Consider the following 19,945-nt stretch of genomic DNA (forward strand, 5'->3'; position numbering starts at 1 on the left):
TCGATGATCCCCAAGGACAACATGAGGTCAATTTCCTTCTTCAGGGATATCAGCAGACGTTCAGGGATCCTGAAGCTCAAACGCTTTACTGCGATGCCCTCTTTAATGACAATGTCATGCTCAACAATATCTGTTCGGCCAGGATTCACTTGAAGCACCTCAGAGTTGCATGCAGCTGTCACCTGAAGCTGTTTATCATCTGGCAGATGACTAAGGTCAAAATCTACCACATCAGCAGAAGGCAAGTATTGCTCACCAACCTCTTCTTCCTCTGGCACACCCCTTATGAGCATCACCTCTGCTGTCTTTTCAGGGCGCTGCGCCCATTCCTTCAAAAGATTTATGTGCAGAACCCTGCTGGAGCGTGGCTTTCCAGGGATGAACACTTGGTAAGTAGTGGACCCCAATTTCTTCTGAACCTCAAAGGGCCCTTGCCACTTAGCCAATAGCTTGTTGTTGTCAGTGGGGAGGAGCACCAACACCTTTTGTCCAGGACTAAAAGACCTCTGACGAGCTGCTCGGTCATACCAAAACTTCTGCTTCTGCTGGATTTTGGTCATATTTGACTGAGCAAGCTCACTCATTTTCTGCAGTCACTCCCTCATCTGCACAACATAGGAAACAATGTTAACAGAGTCCATCTTTTCCTTGCCTCCCTCCCAGATGTTTCTTAACAGGGCTAGAGGTCCTTGTACCTCATACCCATACAAAAGTTCGAACGGAGAGAAACCAGTGGAGGCTTGTGGCACTTCCCTGTAGGCAAAAAGAAGATAAGGAAGCCACTGATCCCAATCAGCACCATTCTTATCTACCACCTTCCGGAGCATCTGCTTCAGAGTCTGATTGAACCGTTCTGTTAGCCCATCAGTCTGAGGATGGTATGGAGTGGTCCTCAGGCTTCTAATGCCCAGCAGCTTGTACACCTGTTTCAGTAAGTTGGACATAAAGTTACTCCCCTGATCAGTCAGTATTTCCTGTGGGAACCCTACTCTTGCGAAGAGCTGTACGAGGCAGAAAGCTACTGATTTTGCCTTGATGGATTTCAGTGGGAAGACCTCTGGATATTTAGTTGCATAATCAGTGATTACAAGCATATAGCGATTCCCTGACTTACTCTTCTCAACGGGTCCAACAATATCCATTCCGAGGCGCTCAAATGGGGTACCAATAATAGGCAGTGGTTGGAGTGGAGCTTTGGAAGGGACTTTGGAGGATGTCATCTGGCACTGAGGACAGCTCTTACAGAAGTAGGCTACATCTCTATGGAGGCCAGGCCAGAAAAAATGTTGTTTAATACGAGCTGTGGTTTTGTGCTTACCAAGGTGGCCAGACCAGGGAATAGTGTCTCAAATTAAGCACGGTTTCTCTAACTTCTTGGGGGACCACTAGCTTCAGAAGTGAGCCCATCTGATGCCATTTTGGATATTGTTGGACCCGTTGAGAAGAGTAAGTCAGGGAATCGCTATATGCTTGCCATTTTGCAAGACATAGTCACTTTTGTTAATGCCTGCCTCCTCTACTTGGTCCTTGTCTATTGCTCACTGAAAACAGGAAGCTAAACTAGGATCAGTTTTTTGCAACTCTATTATATTGCCAGGAATTTGAAGTCCCAAAGGCAAGTCTGGGTCAGTATGCATTTCTGGGTGTACTATAGTATGCTGGAACTTCTCCTGTCTCCTCTGTCTGCGACTTTTCCGAGGCTTCACAGGTCCAACTTCCCATTCCTCATTAAAAAATGGCAAGGCACTGAAAACTTCTGAGGTTTCACTAGATTTTTGAGCTTGGGCTCTAGTAACAGCCACATTGCATTGATGATTCTGGTCTGACTCCAACAAATCAAAAAGCACTGGAAAATCTCGTCCCAGAATAGCTGAATAAGGCAGGTTATCAACCACCCCAACATTTAAAAGGTAAGTCTGTCCATTCACTTTAATGTACATGTCAGCTGTTGAGTACATCTTCTCATCTCCGTGCACACAACAAATAGGGATGGTATCACTGACACGGACAATATTGGGGGGCACAAAATCTCTGTGTATCAGTGTATGAGAACTGCCAGAATCAAGTAAAGCTCTTAAAGTTGTTCCATTAGCTTCAATTTTTATCATTTTAACAGTCTGGTCACACTGGAGCCCCTGTTCAGCATGTGGACGTGGCATGAAACACATTTGAACCATCTTAGCTGAGGTTTTTGGGCACATTGGCTTTGTGTGGCCCTCTAACCCACAGAGGTAACAAAAGATCTTTTTTGAATTTTTTAATGGTCTGCCAGCAAACTGGTTCTCACCCACAGGAGTTTTATCTGCTGACAATGGCCTTTGATGATACATCTGGGCAGGGCCGTGCAGAGAGGTTTAAAGGGGCGGGTGCTCAAAGTTAAAAAGGGGCACATTGAACCAGGCTGAATAACAACAACACACATTCATCAAGAATCTAATATGGGAAGGGCAGGGCTGTGTTGATCTGAGACTGTAGACATTAAAAAGTCCATAGGAGAGATGGTAGCTGATTAAACAAGTGTCATGAGATAATAACAAAATGCAAAGATTGGTGACAGCGCTTGGAACCATAAGGCAACAAAAAACTGTGAGAAATAATTTAGGCTCTGCCTGTGAATCACTCTTTGCTTCTCTTCTTCCTTCCATCCCATCATTTCATATATCACTCTCCACTTGCTATGTGAGAACAAGGCACAACTTGCTATTGCAATAAACTATAATCTAATTATCCACACCTAACAACTCTTGCACTTAATCTATAATAAAATGATGACAGAAAAATGTTATAGCACTGCCTTTAGTAGCCTCACACAGCTCCTACTGTTCCCTCCTCATGTCCTTACCAGCCATGTCTGGACAATGTTATATCATGAGTAAATCCATCTAAATAAAACACACACATGCACGCACACACAGTGACATTTTAGACCTTCTTCAGAATACTGTATATACTGTGGGCATCATGGTGCTGATCCAGAATCCTTACATTATTATTTATTACTAGAGCTACAATAATAAAGCAATGAGGAGGGGGAAGTAATAAATATGAAATAATGTATTTATGATGATTCCATTTGTTTCACTATCCACTCTGTGCAGGGGCAAAGCTTATTACATTTTTAAACTGTAGATACAATCATTTTACTGCTGTAAAATCCAAATTTTGTCTTATTTAAAATATAAATCTAATATAATCTGCTTCTTAATGTATGTTCTTTAAAATACAGCGTGTGTTTTTAATATATTATAATTATAATAATGCATAATTATGTGGACATGCATATTAGATCGTTTTTAGTGAAATATAATCCCTCCAGAAAGGCAGGAAAAGCCCTGTAACTTACTTTAAAACTAAATATGTTTCTAAATACTTTAAAACTAAATATGTTCCCTAAAACGGTGACAGAGCTACAGACCCATGACAGCCTTACACAGGTAGCCAGCAGCTATGACCAGCACTACTTGTGCAGTTAATAAAAGGACAGGTAATGTTTGTCACGCTGTTGCACACACAGCACGCTCGTTTGTTTCAGTTCGTCAGTTGCCACAAGACAACTTACCAACGTGTACGTAATAAGCTAATACTCCTGGGTGCTACACACTACAGTGTACGCTGTACACCTACTTACTAGTTTTGTCGCATCAGTCTGTGTCTCTGAGTTAACTTGTGTTTCTCCTACAGCTCTGGACCGCTAAAAATGCGCGTGCTCTTTGTGAGCTCGTTCCCGGCTCGTAACCAGCGCGTTCTGCCGTCAAGGGCGATCATTGGTTAATAGTGATCATATCATATGACTGATGCAAGCCAGATCCTTTTATTTAGCAACACTGTGATTAATAGTTAAATATTATTGTTGAGGGGCACAGACAGGACTCCGCACGCACACACATATAAAAAAAAAATATATATATTTTTTAAAAAGTTGCCTCAACAAAAGGGCACTTTGGGCACCCATCAGGAAAGGGGCGGGTGCTCAAGCCCCTATAGCCCCCCCCCCCCCCTCTGCACGTGCCTGCATCTGGGCTGATTTGGGGCCTTCCTTTGGCATTTTATTTGCATTACAGGTCCAAGGTTGCCCTTTCCTCCTGGCAGCTACAAACACTTCTGCCAGCTCAGCTGCCTTCGCTGCAGAAGACTGATTGTGCTCTCGAATCCAAACCTGTAGCTCAGGGGACAACATTCTCAAATATTGTTCAAGGATGATTATTTCACCAATTTCTTGGTTTGTTTTACCTTTTGGCTGAATCCATTTCCCGTACAGATCTTTAAGTCGAGCATACAACTCCTTAGGGTTCTCATCAAGCCTGACTTCCAGTGAACGGAATCGCTGCCTGTAGGTCTCAGGGTTAACATCATACTTGGACAAAATTGCAGCTTTAACTTTGTCATAGCTGAGAGAGTCATCAATATCCATATGAACGTATGCCCCTCTTGCCTTGCCCGTTAGCAGTGGTATTAATTGAAAAACCCAGTCTGTTTTTTCCCAACGATATGCTAAGGCAATGCGTTCAAATGTAGTCAAAAAATGCTCAATATCATCACTATCAGTCAACTTTTCCAGTCTGGGTTCATGCAATGAAAACTGACCTGATAATGACTGACTGGATTCAGCTTGAGGGGAACTAGGAATGTGAGGTAGCTCCCTTGACTCTGGTGACTCTGTGGTAGGTAATGGTAGCTCTGGTACTGGTGATGTCCGGGACTGCACCTCTAACTGTAAAAGCTGAAACTGATGTTGCAATGCTTTGAATTTTTGTTCTTGTAGTGCAGTAACCTCTTCTTGCCTTGCTTCCCGAGCCTCCTGTTGACCCATATGAGCTTGCAATATTGACATCAGATCTGACAGAGATGGCTCCCTTTCTTCAACCTCAGTGCTCTCCACCATTTCAGAGACTCCAATTTCCTCCTCAGCATCAGCTTCCTTCTGAACAGTTACTCCTTTCTTATTTTCCACCTTTCCTCCCCGATGCATTTTTCTTTTTTTCTGGGGGTGAAAAAGCCTCAAAGAAAAAAAAAAAAAAAAACTGTCCTCAACTGGCAGATCCCACCGCTGCCACCAATTGTGAGGGACCAAGCAGCCAAAGCAAAGAGGACACAGGCAAAAAAAGTATCTTCAAAAAGGTTTTTCTTTATTTTAACCCTCAAAAAGTCCAAAATTAACAAAATTCAAAACCATACTTAGCAGGCCCATAAAACAGGTCAACTAAATATAACTCTACAAAAAGTAATTTCCAGAAACTTAAACAAAACAAAGTGAGACACAACTTAACTCACAAACTGACCTAATTACAAAGACACATGAGGGTAGCTTTTATAATGATTTGGCCAAACCATTTGAACACAATAGGGGGGAAAACAAAAACACACTAATATTAACTAAGCACAGAATAACCTAACTAAACCTAAAACACCCCTGCTCCTGGTAAGCCCATGGTTGGTCCTGCTGAGCAGGCATTTTGTCCCCAGAGTCCTCAGCTACGCCTTTTGCCCAGACAGGAAACAGCCACCGCCCAAACCCAGGTAATTCAAAGAAAGAGAAACATAATTAATATAACAAAACATTTTAGAAAAACCACACAATGTTACTATGTGCGCGCCTCATAATACCAGTGTTAGGTTTAACCAAATGATTAATGAAGAAAACTGCAAAGCAAACTAATAAAGTGAAAAATGGACTAATTTACCCCTGTGTGGCTGATGCCATCACACTCTCCCCCTTCCTTCTTTCTCTTGTTTCCACTGTCCTCCTTTGTGGCTGCTGGGCATGGTAAGGAAGGTTAGCTGAAAATATAATCCGTCACTGATTACCTGCTGCAAATCCTCCGTAATCAGAGCCTCTGAGGAGACGGCTGGTTCGAGGGATTACTCACAGTTTATCCAGCGACAGTAATGCGTTTTGGTAATCACCTGCATCATTTCAAAACTACTCATAACCTCATAAACAAATCGGTTCATCTGTGAAATCTATTACATTTACACCTCTTATCTTTTCTAGGTTAACCACTTCATTTCATTTCATTTCCTTTTTCTACCTATTATTTTCCCACATGATCCTGCATTTCTCTAGCACTATTCACGGGTCTCAATTGTTATTTTCCCTTCATGTTTCCTCCTCATTTGCACCCTGCAAATAAGCAAACAAACTGTATTGTGCATATTAATTACACTTGCTTTGCCTATAATGGAAAGGCATCCCTCAGTTACCTTATTTTGAAAAACAGATTTTTATTAAGATAGATGCTTTTGATTTGAAACAGTACTTTTGCATTCCAACAGCCAAAGAGAGGCAGGTGATTATGCTTTTTAATTTAAAGTGTATATATCTCATCAACAATACCCACAGTTCAACATACAACATGAACTGATGTGCTGGAAAATTAAGTAAATGGAAATCCACGTTTGCCTCTTCCAAACCTGCTTAGTCATTTTTATTTCATGTGTGCAGATGACTCAAACAAATCTTGAGGTGTCCCTCCCTTTACTGTGTGCAAAACAACATTTGGTTTGGTGAATACTAATAGGAAGTTGTTTGTTGTAAGTGCAGAGCCAATTAAACGACTAAGAAGTGTCAAAATCAGTTTATGTGTAGAGGCAAACATTTGGACCCATGAGAGGAGGCGATCGCTGCAGCATGTCACTCCCCGTCTTCCTCCTCATCCCACAGGATAATTCTGTGTCAGCACCGACTCCATCACTTCTTTCTCACGCTTCGATTTGTCCACTGGTTTCCACTCTGGCTCAAATTCTGGTCACATTCACCCTTCTTCTCCTTCTTCCGGCCTTTCTTTTTGTCTTCCTCCTCTCACACTTTGTAGCGCTCTTTCTTCCGCCCCTCTCCCAGTCTCTTTTTTTGTCTGTCTGGATCTTCCTCTTTCTTGTTCCTCCTCTCCTCCTGTATCTCTCCCTCAAGACTGTTGTGTTTACTCTTTGTCTCGTTCTCCTCCAGTGGAGGATGGAGACATGCCTCACCGTTGTGGTTACCGGCAGCTTGCCGTGGGAATAACAGCTGCCACTCCGTTGTTGAGAAACTGACAGAGAAGAACGAGAAAAAGGGAGAGAATCCAGCAAAGTAAAATCATGCAAAACATAACTAGTTTCAAGCATCTGTGTCAAAGTTTGAGAGTTTTCCTCTTTAATTAGGTCAGTCTTGAGAGTGAATGAAAAGCACATGAGATTAGCACCTGGACTATTATGCGGCTAGAGTGAAAGCTCTCTTACCTCACTATTCCCAAAGTGCTGCAAAGCAAATCAGGGAACCACAGCAGAGCTGTTTATTGGCTAGCGGAGCAACACAACGCTTGTGCTGGTCAGGTCTCAGGTGTGTGTGTGTCTGTTTGCATGCGTGAGTGTGGAAACTTCAAGCAAACATCCCCTCTAGCTTTGCTATAAATATGATGGTGTTTCTCGGGTTGCCGGGTTAGATAGCAGCTGAAAAGCTGTGCTGAATCCTGACGAGATAATTAAGTGTCAGGCAGTTGTGTCAGTTCACTGAAATTAATGTGAAAACATAATGCACCAAGAAGTAGAGCTTGCAGCTTGAACTCATCCTACCTTTTTTACAAGGGTAACACAATTGAACTGTGTTTTCCTACATATCTATATGTATATTAGGGGTGCAACGATACACAAAATTCACGGTTCGGTTCGATATCTTTTCGACACAAAAATGTTCATGCCTTTTTAATTTGTCATTTATTAAAATTATAAATATATATTTTAACTCAAAAGTACAGTTTTTAAATTTAATGTTGCTGAAACAACAAAATAATAAAAAAAATAAAAACATCTATCTGATCGAGAAATCACTCATCTTTGGAAAAGAGAGTTTATTACAGAGAAATCTTTCCAAAATAAAAGCTATACTATATGCTTCTTCTGGGCTATATTCTCAGCAGCATATTAAACATATCAGGTCCCCATGAGGAGAATCATGTGCTAACGGCTGTCTAAATGACTCGGGTAAAGTTTGTAGCATGCGTGCGTATTGTTTTTGTCTGCTTCCACTTGTCTTTGCAATAGGATGCTGTCGGCGTAAATGTGCAGTCATATTCGTTGTGTTCCCACTAGTGCTGTCAGCGTTAATCTCATTAAAATGACATTAACGCCATAACGCGGCAAATCTCCGTTAACGAGCTACCGCAGATCGCACCGTGTGTGGGGCTGGACGGCGTCAACACGTCAACGAGCTAACTGCGCTAATGCACTAGTTCCCACCAATTGAGCATTGCGTGGCACATCTGACATACTGTTTTACTTTTGTCCATGACGCGCTTGTGTTAGCCCTGCGACAGACTGGAGACCTGTCCAGGGTGTACACCTCTTGCCCTATGACAGCTGGGATAGGCTCCAGCATCCCCCGCGACCCTGAGAAGGATAAGCGGAAGCGGATAGATGGATATATGTACAGTCATGGAGGAAAACAGCTAAATGCAAATTAAAAGCATGATAAGTGGATTATGTTTCCTTTAAAACCTGACCTGTATAATGTTGTCATACCTGAAAAAACGCCGTTAAGTTTGGCTATGATTGATCCAACATGGTGTCTGGCAGCAACGTTGTCAGTTATTGCATCTCAAAGAATTTTGTCATAAAGCTTCTCACCTGTTTGCATCTATCCTTTAAATTACTGCCATCTTATGGCCACATTTGGCAGTTGTCCGTGGCAGGTGTGATTCTGACTCTGATTCCACTGGAATCTATTCGATGTTCCGTTTCAGTGGGCATGTCCGTGTCCTGTTATTAACAAAAGCTTGAGCTTGTCAAGCTGAGAGTCCTGCTGCTTTTTCTGGCCAGCATTTTCAGAATGGTGGTGAACCTTCCCTCAAGTGGCTGCCCTACCAAAATTATTCCAAGAGTGCATCAACGACTCATCCAGGAGTAAGGATGGTACTGGTATCCGGTGCCATGATGGCAACATAGCAACATCTCCCAAAACCCCCGAAGAGGAGAGTCCTGGCCCTTAGCCCTGCCAGTGTAGCAGAAATGATGACGGATGATGATGGCAGCAGCAGCCATTCTTCTCTGGGTCAGTAGCTTAATGTTGTTCGTGTGTAATTTACGCTGAGTAGGCTAACCACGTTATTAAATTAATGCACGTAAGGTGAACTAGCAAACATCATCATAGCTACATGCGGCTGTCTTCTTGTTTGATGGCAGACACTCTCTTCACCCTGGCCAAAAAGGCTAAAATGACCAAAGAAAAAGTGGAAAACAGCTAAACATGAGAGGTTTTTGGACAAAGTTTGTGTTTTTTCCATTGATTAAACACTGCTTCCAGCCAAGAGTGATGCCATAAATCCCCTATAGCCAAAAACCACAAAACCCCAATATTATTGGAAAAATGTTCTGTGGACTGACGATTCAAAACTAACAGAGCATTTCATAAAAAGAACATCATGAAAGCAGTCAAACGTGTTGGTGGTGGTGTGATGGTCTGGGGATGCTTTGCTGTTTAAGGGCCTGAATGATGAAAACTCTCCAGTGTGGTTGAATTAAAAGAATTCTGCAAAGAAGAGTGGGTAAAAATTCATCTGCAAGGATTTAAAAGACTCATTTAGAGTTATCACAAATGCTTGATTACAGTTCTTGCTGCCAAGGGTGGCCCAAAGTGTTATTAGATTATCAGAATCAGAATACTTTATTAATCCCGAAGGAAATTAGGGCAATTAGTGCTTTTACAGGGCCAGGTAGGGTTGGATAGCCTTTTTAGGCTTTTTACTTAATAAATGAAATCATCATTGAAAAACTGCATCTAGCGTTTACACGCTTTATCTTTGTTTAATATTAAAATTCATTTGATTATCTGAAACTTGTAAGTCTGACAAATAAGCAAAAAGCTTAAGAAATCACAAAGAGGCTTAATATTTCTGCAACAGTGTTCAACCTCCACATCATCTAAAAATTCCCTAAAATACTCCAAGTATAATTAAAAACAAAACAAAAAAACAATACTTTACAAAGTCATGCACATAACTGAAATCAGTTCTGTTTCCCTTTTTATAAGTTACTTAGATCATGATGATCAGACTGTAATATACTGGCTCTCTGTTGAATACTTTTATCCTCCACATCTTCTAGGAACTAGTTCATTCATATCTCAATATATTACAAATGCTTGAACCAGTTCTTATATTTCACTTTTCTACTCTCCCCAGCATACCTCATTCACCAGTTCACAACCATTCACACAAACACTTTAAGCTTTCTATCTAACACTTACCTACATTCACACTGATGGATACATCGGAGAGCAGCTTGGGGGATTGAACCACAAGCTTTCAGATCAGTAGACCACCTACTCTACCCCCTGAGCTTTATCCATCCCGTACATAAATATATTCAAATAGACAAATGTTGTTTTAGTGATAACATGGCCAATCATTTTGATGACTTTGTTTGCTGATGACACATTCATGTTCACAGGTTTGCAGGTAACCCACTCTCAGAGTAGCACATCATTAGATCCTTGAGCTACAGGCCAATATTAATGTTAATGAAAAGACTGTTACAAACCATGTAACAAAAAACTGTCAGCTGGTTTTAAGTTTAAAACTCTCAGGCTGAAAATGGCTTTTAATTTTCTAAATTAAGTAAAATATTGCTTTCTCTGGATGTCTGCTGCAGAAACTGTAGATCAGGGGTGTCAAACTCAAATACACAGTGGGCCAAAATTCAAAACTGGAACAAGGTCGCGGGCTAACATTAATATTTATTGAAAAAAAATCTTCCTCCAGATTTAAGAATGAATCTCTTCTTATGGACTCAAACAAGTTTTGCTGAAAAACTGAATATGGAACGAGCAAAGCTTAATACTAAACAATATATATATATTAGCTGTATAATACCAGTAGGCCAGCTCTAATAGTAATTTGGTTTGGCTTCGCGGGCCAAATGTAATTAGGCTAGAGGCAAGAGTTTGACGCCTATGCTGTAGATGAACATTTTTATAGATGATTGCAATTACAGGTATACACTCAGAGTAAACACTTATCGCAAATATGATTTATTTATTTACTAAAATAAGCATCTTAATGCTGAAAAAAGACTTTCTCTCCATTATTAGAAAAGAAACACACATTTCTGAGCATTTTCCAGTCACGTTTTATTTAATTTTTGAAAAAAAAGAAAAGAAAAGTTTGGTCTATACATCATGTTTCATATCATGTCATTGTCAGCATTTAAAAATACTCTTTACTACGACATTTCCAACATCGAACGCTGTATTCTGAATGACTTTAATTCATGCAATAACACACTCTTGCACAGTATGATATGAAAAGCTCACACATATATGCACACATCCACACACACACACACACACACACACACACACACACACACACAAAATGAAAACAATAAGAGTACACTCTTATGTTCTTGTTCTACTTTGTGAGGGATTTTTTTTTTGTATCAATTACAAAAATCACCAAAACAACGCAAAACAATGCAATGAAAAGCACAATAAGACAATAATAAAATGAATGAAAAAATACCAGATGTTTATATTAAAAAGCACTTTGTGAGCTCATAAATAGGGCGGCGTAAGTATACATTAAAAAAAAAAAAAAAGGTAGAGAGCAACGTAGTGGCTAACAATGGAGGGGGTGAGAACTGGGGAAAAAAAAGGGAAAAATACTCTTTTGTCTTTCACACATGGATACACTACATATGGTTTCAAACCAGAAATGTGGCAAAGCACAAAAATGCTAAAAATGTGTTCTTTGTTAATTTGTTCAGGTGTTACTCACAACAGATTCTTTACATATATAAGCAAACATTTGGTAAAGTATACAACAGACTCGTCACTGTGTGAAACAGACTGATGTCTTCATGCGCCGAGACACTCCAAGTTCTTGAAATAAATTTTTTCTCTATATAAATGAATACAGACAAAATATTCCAAATTATCATTGACAAATAGCTCTGTAGTAATGATTTACACTATTAATACTCAGCTCAATAGACTTATAAGTAATGCATAACATTCATTTTTTTTCAAGGTTGGGTGTTTTGTCTGTATTTATTCATGTTTTTTTTATTTTATTTTATTTTTAAATAATTTAATCATGTCTTCTATTTTCCACATGGATCAGCTCCTGGATATTTATGTGATCAAATAATAGTTTGAAAAATAATACAAACTATGGAATAATAGATCTTGGAAAAATGAACGAATGACAATAGCAAAACACTGCTACTGGTTTCCAGGTTTACCTGAAAACAAATACTCTTAAATAATCTTTCCATTTCAAAATTCAGATATTATCTATTCAGATAGATGCAGAACATCTGTTAAACCCCACAAAACAAACACAGGCACACAGACCCTTTTTCACAACCGGTTGAAAAAGTGAGGACAGACCAAAAGGGTCTCACTTTCCAAAATGTCCTTACTGTAGTGGTCTACAGTACCATCTGGTCCTCACTATGATAGCTGGACTAGAACACACACACACACACACACACACACACACACACACACACACACACACACACACACACACACACACACGCGCGCGCTGCAAATCATATAATTACACTTGATTGAATGAGTTAAATATTTTTAACAGCTGTTGTCACAATGTAAATACTTTTAAGTGTTAGATTTTTTCCACATGGTTCCATTTTCATCTTCTGAATTTTTTCATATGAATTGATGATGAAATATTGTGTGCAAGAGCGTGTGTGCCTGTAGTCATCAGTCAGTCAAGAGATGTGTAGTCTGTGACCTCAGTGTACGACAGGCATTCCCAAACTCCACTCACATACGCACGCATATTCATTTTTAAAGAAAGGTGCCAGCTTTCCAGTCTTGATAGACAGCCAGATCGATTATATATATAATCTTATTTGACAGGTACAGACACAAAGACACCTGATGGGGGTAGAGTACCAGCCACAATTTACCTGCCTCTCTATCTCCATTTCAGACGCACATGCAGGCATGTAGACTAGGGAGAAAATCAAGGGTCAGGTTGGCATTCAAATTCATTAATCTAGCATATGGGAGTCAGCTAGGGACACGTGGGGCAAGCCCTTGTAAGGAGATTACAACCCACACAGGTGCACCAGCACACAAAAAGGCACAGACAGACATAGACATACAATGGATACAAATGCAAACGACGGGAGGCAAAAAACACATGTTGAGTAACATACGTGTGACAGGGGCATTGTGTTGACATTGTTTAGGTCCATTTGTGAGTGGAAGGGTCACTGCAAAGCAAATGTGGCCACTTTTGTCCTAGAATGAAATCCTGGTGGGCGTGGTCTCAGCAACGTTCCCACTGATCAGTTGTGAGAGATGACTGGAATGGTCTGAGCAGTCAAATAATCTAAAATTAATGGAACAGACTTGAGATTTTGGACTGATATATTATCACCATTGTCAAAACACCAAATTAGAGAATCTTCTGGAAGAATCAAGCTGCATGAGAACTGAAAGCTAAACAACTTATTTCCTTTTTTTAAATGTGACAGTCGTCCATAGTCTGTCACATTCATTAGAACGAGGGCAAGTGAGAAATATAAGAAAACCTCTCTCTCTCTCTCACACACAAACACACACATGAAGTGTCTCGCACACACCAGCAACAGACAAGAAGACAACGGCTAGCAGATAGATGGTCGCTAAGCAACAGGCAAAAGACTAAAAATATGGTCGCATTTCTTCATTCACTTAGAGAGCAGGCACACGCACAAACTCACACACACACGCAAACACTTTCAGTCGTCCTCCAGCAAGGCTTATCAACCTTTAAAAAGCCTACATTTCTAAATCCGTCCCAGTATTCCTGTGTTCCTGTGGCGTCAGCAGCACTATTATCCTGCCCACTCATTCGGAAACTGGCAACTGTTACTGAAGCTTAAGTCATTGAGAAAAAAAGAAAGAGTTTGGCCCTAGTAAGAGGCTGGCAGGGGCCACGGCAATGTGCAAGTCATGCCAAACATTGAAACACTGACCTCGGTCGTGGAGGGTTCAGGCCTAGGTTTCAACATATTATGTGCTGAGACCAAATAATTACAGATCATTAAAGGGTGTGAATGTTAAATGTTAAAATGACCAGCCTCAGCCGTGAAATTCACAATTTTAGCCTCGTACAAATATGACTAATTCAAGAGATTTTTAAAGTTGTCGTTTTTTTACTGGTAAGGCTTAAAGTTAGGGGCGTGGACGCTATCTCAACCTATCAGGCAAATGTCAACGTACAAACACACATATCTTAGTTTCACTGTGACTTATCATTATATATTATATTTAGTGCTGTCAGCGTTAATCTCGTTAAAATGACGTTAACACCATAACCGCATTAACGTGGCAAATCTCCGTTAGCAAGTTAGCGCGGATCGCCCCGTGCGTGGGGCTGGATGGCGCTAACGTGTTAACGAGCTAACGCATTAACAAGCTAACGCATTGTTAATGTGCAGCCCCATGCGTGGGGCGATTCGCGCTAACTCGCTAACTGAGATTTGCTAATGCGGTTATGGCGCTAACGTCATTTTAACGAGATTAACGCTGACAAACTATCAACAACCCACTGAATACTTCCAGTTCACATCTTCCCAATGTGGCAGTTTTCAAAATTTGGCTTTCAGACTATCCCCACCTTTCACATGGACAGTAGAGTTGCCTTAGGTTGACTTAACATGACCTCAGCATCTGAAAGGCTGAAAACGTCTTGACCAACGCCCTTTTCTACAGGTGTTGGGACAGGACATGTTATCATGTTTAACTTCTGTAGAACAATGTTAAATCTTTGCAGCTAAAAGGAATATGGCAGATGTCCAAACTCTATCATTGAAAGTGGGCTGGGGAAAACAGCTTTCCTTTATTTCCTGCAGCAAAAGATGTACCATAGAAAGAGTGAAGGTGCAATGGATACAGGAATGTTTACCCCCATAGAGCAATGCCTGTTTGCACCAATCACCCACTTATCTTCTATTTCTACATCCACCGAACTTGGCGGGGCTGTATCAGAGGCGTGGATTGGTCACAAATTAAGGCGGCTTTGTCATGTCTTCATTTATACGGGCTGACAGCAGTGAGTGGGTTGTCCATATTTAACAATAAGGATGGCAGGCAGGTAAATTGTTGTTTTCGGTCCTATTCTTGTGTCAGTCAACAAACCAAAAAGCTAAATTATTGTTTATCTCAGGATGATTTTTCTTGAAGATCTCCGTCAGCATGGTGGGTAGTTGAGAGAAAAATCGCCCACTTCCTGCAGAGTATCTCTTTCTATACTGTTTTCAACAAAGGGAAGTTAGCGTTTAATAATAATCTACACTGACAAGCCATATGCCATCCCTTCTGTCCAGTTTCGTTCCAGCCTCCGGGCAGGACCGGGCTATTAACACCACATAATGCAGATCTGGGCTTTGACACTTTAAACGACAGACACGGATGACAAAACAGTTCACACGATACATGGCCTAATATTCTCGCTTTTAGCTAGTCTGAATATCTTGCTTTCACTTCCACGCACACCACGCCTGAGTTTCACAGAAAAAACATTTCACGAAAACATAATAAATAGCACAGTTTTACCCATAAAATATACCAGATCATTTACCACATATATCTGTAGTGTGAACATTTTTATGAAATTCTTGCCAGTTATTTTGTTTGTTTTGTTTTTTTTACAAACTACAACCAGCAGCTTGTAGACTGCACACTGAAAACGTGATCTGTGACTATTTTCTTCTATCTCATCTTTGGATAACACACACTTGTGATTTATATGTATATATATATTTTTTTTATTTTTTGTTTAGATTACAAAGAAATGTCCCGACTGGAGCAGAACAGTCATGTGATATTTCAGAGCTGCCGTACATTTCCCTCAAAGTGTCTCACTCTCCTCTGGTTTTATGTTCACACTCTTCTTGTTGCATTGGGTTTCCTTAAAAATGTCCTCTCGTTTCTCTTTGTTTCAGAGAAAAAAGTCCACGTGAGTCTTTCTTGAATACCTCCAGAGTTTTACTTACAGAGTGGGGCTTAAGATAGAGGGGATATCAATGACTTCTCACACACACATCAACGATAATTTCTGTTATCATGTACAATTAGAAACACTGGCTGTAGTCATGGTTCTGATTTGTCGTCAACACCGTCGTCATCGTAGTCTCGCAGTCGATCCTTCGCTCCGATTCTTGTGTTGTTCATCGACGGCATCACAGAAGTCCCTGCTTGGCTCAAAGTTGTTCACATTATCCGTAGTTTAAAGTGTAAACAATGCACCTCACGATGTGTCGTGCACAATGCTTCAGCTTTTTCTTGGTGGACTGTTCTTGTTGGTTCTTCCTCCCCACTTTAGAGATTTCTTCACTTGAATTTGTCTTGTCCATTATCAGATCACGCTGCATTTATACGGTTTTTCATTGTTGTTATTTTTTACAATTGCACGGTAACAACATCAACACGTGACGCCACTCAAAAGTTTAGTAAAAAGTGTGGGAATTTGGCATTAAACAGATGCCAAAATGAAACAGAAACTGGCTCAATTAAAAAGAGGGCAGGTCGGTCGGTGCTGACTACAACATTTCATCAACTTTAAGACTTTATTCCTACGGGGAAGATAAAAGTAAGGCAAGAGCAAGGGTCTGAGGAAAGTGTATGGTGTGTATGTGTGTGTGTTTGTGTGTGGAGGGACTATTTTGCACAGTGTACAGAGGAAGAAAAGAATAAAAAGACAAAAAAAATAAAAATGAAAGGTGGTCAGTTTTCATCTCGCCCGCAACTTGGTCCCCGCAACTGCAGAATCACCCAAGGGCCCCAAGAGTGTGTATATGTGAGTGTGTGTGTGTCTGTGTGCATTTGGTGGAAGAGGGATTAAAAGTGTGAAGTCACTGTCAGTTTTAGAGCTCAAATGTTCAGACAGGAGCGTGCACTGATACAGTAAAGGTGGAGGGAGCGAACGAGTGACTAATACAGGGCAGTAAAAGGTTTTTACCACATATTCTTGTTTATGCTATACACACTTTCTTCTTCCTCTATTTCTGTTTCTTCTTTTCTCATCTTTTCCATTTTTATATCTCACTTTAATCCTCACTCTCAACCTATTTTCTCTTCAGAAGCCAGCTGATCGTCTTTTCGTTCCAGCTGTCTTGGCAGTATATTAGGACAACATGAGCCTGTACACTTTGTTGTCAACTGCTTATTTTAGAAGCACCCTCAAAAGTCAGTTTTATACCTTTTTTCCACGATGTTGCATTTTAATTTTATGTATTCGAGAGGTTTCCTCATAACTACACCAGAGGGAGGGGCTTCCTGTCTAAAAGAGCTGCTAATGTAGAATAAATAATTATTAATTTGGACATTTGGCAAGTTTTACTGTTTATGAGGACTCACTCTCTGTTTTTCAGGACAGAGAGGAATGTAGGGAAAAAACACATCTGATGAAAAACTGAAATAGTCTTTGGACGGATTTAAAGATTTCCTGAAAAGTCGGCCCATATCGATCCATCTCGACTCCCTCTTTCAAGACTGCTGCATCGCTCTCTCTCTCTCTCTCTCTTTTCATATTGGCAGTGGGCCTCTCTCTCCCTCTGCTTTCCTCTCCATTTAAAACCCTGGTATATGGCAATAGGCCTCCAGGGAAGCCAGCAGGATGTAAATCAGCCACAATGAGACAAACATCAGCGACGTTATTATTTTGCAAGTCCGCGGCCCACCCAGCTCGCCACCGGCGACTGTTGCCCGCCTCCGGTACAGAAGCGTGAGCACGCTCACCACAGCTAAGATAGTGAAGAGGGTGACAGAGAAGGCCAGACTTCCTGGGTCCACCTTGAAAGGTTTGCCCTTGGAGCGCCAGGCGATGGCAGCGATGGTCCATGCCACGCCGATGCCCAGAAAGACGTTAACCGCATTGGAGCCGGTGACGTTGCCGATGGAGGCGTCGGCGTACTGGTCCTGGATGGCAGCGACCTTGCTGGCAAATGTGTCTAGAAGAAAGAAAGAAAGAAAGAAAGAAAGGCTTTATTGTAAAACCCTTTTTTATGCTGCCTCATTTTTAGGGTTCTTTCTTCTACTACGTTCATCTTTTCAAAACCTCAGAGCAACCGCTTCAAACTATCCATCCATCCATCCATCTTCATCCGCTTTATCCGAGGCCGGGTCGCGGGGGCAGCAGCCTAAGCAAAGAGGCTCAGACCTCCCTCTCCCCAGCCACCTCCTCCAGCTTATCCGGGGGAACACCAAGGCGTTCCCAGGCCAGCCGAGAGATATAATCTCTCCAGCGTGTCCTGGGTCTGCCCCGGGGCCTCCTCCCGGTGGGACATGCCTGGAACACCTCACCCAGGAGGCGCCCAGGGGGCATCCTTGTCAGATACCCGAACCACCTCAGCTGGCTCCTTTCGATGTGGAGCAGCAGCGGCTCTACTCTGAGCCCCTCCCGGATGGCCAAACTTCTCACCCTATCTCTAGGGGAGAGGCCAGCCACCCTTCGGAGGAAGCTCATTTCTGCCGCTTGTATCCGCGATCTCGTTCTTTCGGTCACTACCCACAGCTCGTGGCCATAGGTGAGGGTAGGGACGTAGATCGACCGGTAAATTGAGAGCTTCGCTTTTACACTCAGCTCCCTCTTCACCACGACGGACCGGTGCAGCGTCCGCATTACTGCAGCTGCAGCCCCAATCCGTCTGTCGATCTCCGGCTCCCTTCTCCCATCACTCGCGAACAAGACCCTGAGATACTTGAACTCCTCCACTTGGGGCAGGAACTCATCCCCGACCCGGAGTGGGCACTCCACCCTTTTCCGGCTGAGAACCATGGCCTCAGATTTGGAGGTGCTGATCCTCATTCCCGCTGCTTCACACTCGGCTGCGAACCGTTCCAGTGCGAGCTGGAGGCCCTCACCCGATGAAGCCAACAGAACCACATCATCCGCAAAAATCAGAGATGAGATTCTGAGGCCACCAAAGCGAAAGCCCTCCGCCACTTGGCTGCGCCTAGAAATCCTGTACATAAAAATTATGAACAGAACCGGAGACAAAGGGCAGCCCTGGCGGAGCCCATCACCCACCGGGAACGAGTCCGACTTATTGCCGGCAATGCGAACCAAGCTCTTACAACGGTTGTATAGGGATCGAATGGCCAGTAGCAATGGGCCAGACACCCCATATTCCCGCAACACCTCCCACAGGACACCCCGAGGGACACGGTCGAATGCCTTCTCCAAGTCCACAAAACACATGTAGACTGGTTGGGCAAACTCCCATGCACCCTCAAGTATCCTCGAGAGGATAAAGAGCTGGTCCAGTGTTCCGCGACCAGGACGAAAACCGCATTGTTCCTCCTGTATCCGAGGTTCGACTAGTGGACGAACTCTCCTTTTCAGCACCCTGGCATAGACTTTCCCAGGGAGGCTGAGGAGTGTGATCCCCCTGTAGTTGGAACACACCCTCCGGTCCCCCTTCTTAAAGATGGGGACCACCACCCCGGTCTGCCAGTCCACAGGTACTGCCCCTGATCTCCACGCAACATTGCAGAGGCGTGTCAACCAGGACAGCCCTACAACGTCCAGAGCCTTCAGGAACTCGGGGCGGACCTCATCAACACCAGGGGCTCTGCCACCAAGGAGTTGTTTAACTGCCTCAGTGACCTCGCTTCAAACTACAATAGAAAAATCAATGTGAAAGATTAGAACAAGGCATAAAAGCAAAGCATAGACCTAGCGTCAAAACAAGACAATGACACTGTGCCAACCAAAACTATGGAAATTACTTTAATTGAATAAATTTTAGATGTATTTTTGTGAAAGACTTGCTCACAGGCTGCTGCAAAAAGCTAAAGGTAACAACTGTTTTCCACTTAAAAACATACAAGTGAACATCATGTCATTCAAGAATGGAAAGAGAAGCATAAAGACAGGACAAAACTGTGAAGTGGTTGTTCTTTTTTACAGGCAGACACTGATTATCAGTCTAAGAAATAAAAGTTACAACACCTAGG

The 19,945-nt window shown here is 42.0% G+C and overlaps 2 protein-coding genes across 6 annotated transcripts in view; both read right to left on the reverse strand.

Moving 5' to 3' along the window:
* Positions 1–679: 679 nt before the first annotated feature.
* LOC120721737 lies at positions 680–4,754 on the reverse strand. The gene is made up of 4 exons (XM_040012244.1): positions 4,016–4,754; positions 1,543–2,330; positions 1,115–1,260; positions 680–753 (listed from the first exon to the last, which is right to left on the reverse strand). The coding sequence occupies exons 1-4, from the start codon at positions 4,409–4,411 to the stop codon at positions 680–682; spliced, it is 1,404 nt and encodes a 467-aa protein (XP_039868178.1). The 5' UTR covers positions 4,412–4,754.
* Positions 4,755–12,329: 7,575 nt separating this feature from the next.
* The window catches only part of slc8a4b (solute carrier family 8 member 4b), a 128,628-nt gene continuing 121,012 nt past the window's right edge, over positions 12,330–19,945 (reverse strand). For all 5 annotated transcript variants that reach the window (XM_040012179.1, XM_040012177.1, XM_040012176.1 and 2 more), the window contains one exon: positions 12,330–17,937. In XM_040012179.1, coding sequence (XP_039868113.1) covers positions 17,558–17,937 — 380 coding nt within the window. In that variant the 3' untranslated portion in view covers positions 12,330–17,557. The remainder of the gene's footprint in view (positions 17,938–19,945) is intronic.

This window comes from Simochromis diagramma, unplaced genomic scaffold (genome assembly GCF_900408965.1).
Source record: "Simochromis diagramma unplaced genomic scaffold, fSimDia1.1 OVJJ01000604.1, whole genome shotgun sequence".
In the NCBI taxonomy this organism is placed as follows: Eukaryota; Metazoa; Chordata; class Actinopteri; order Cichliformes; family Cichlidae; genus Simochromis; species Simochromis diagramma.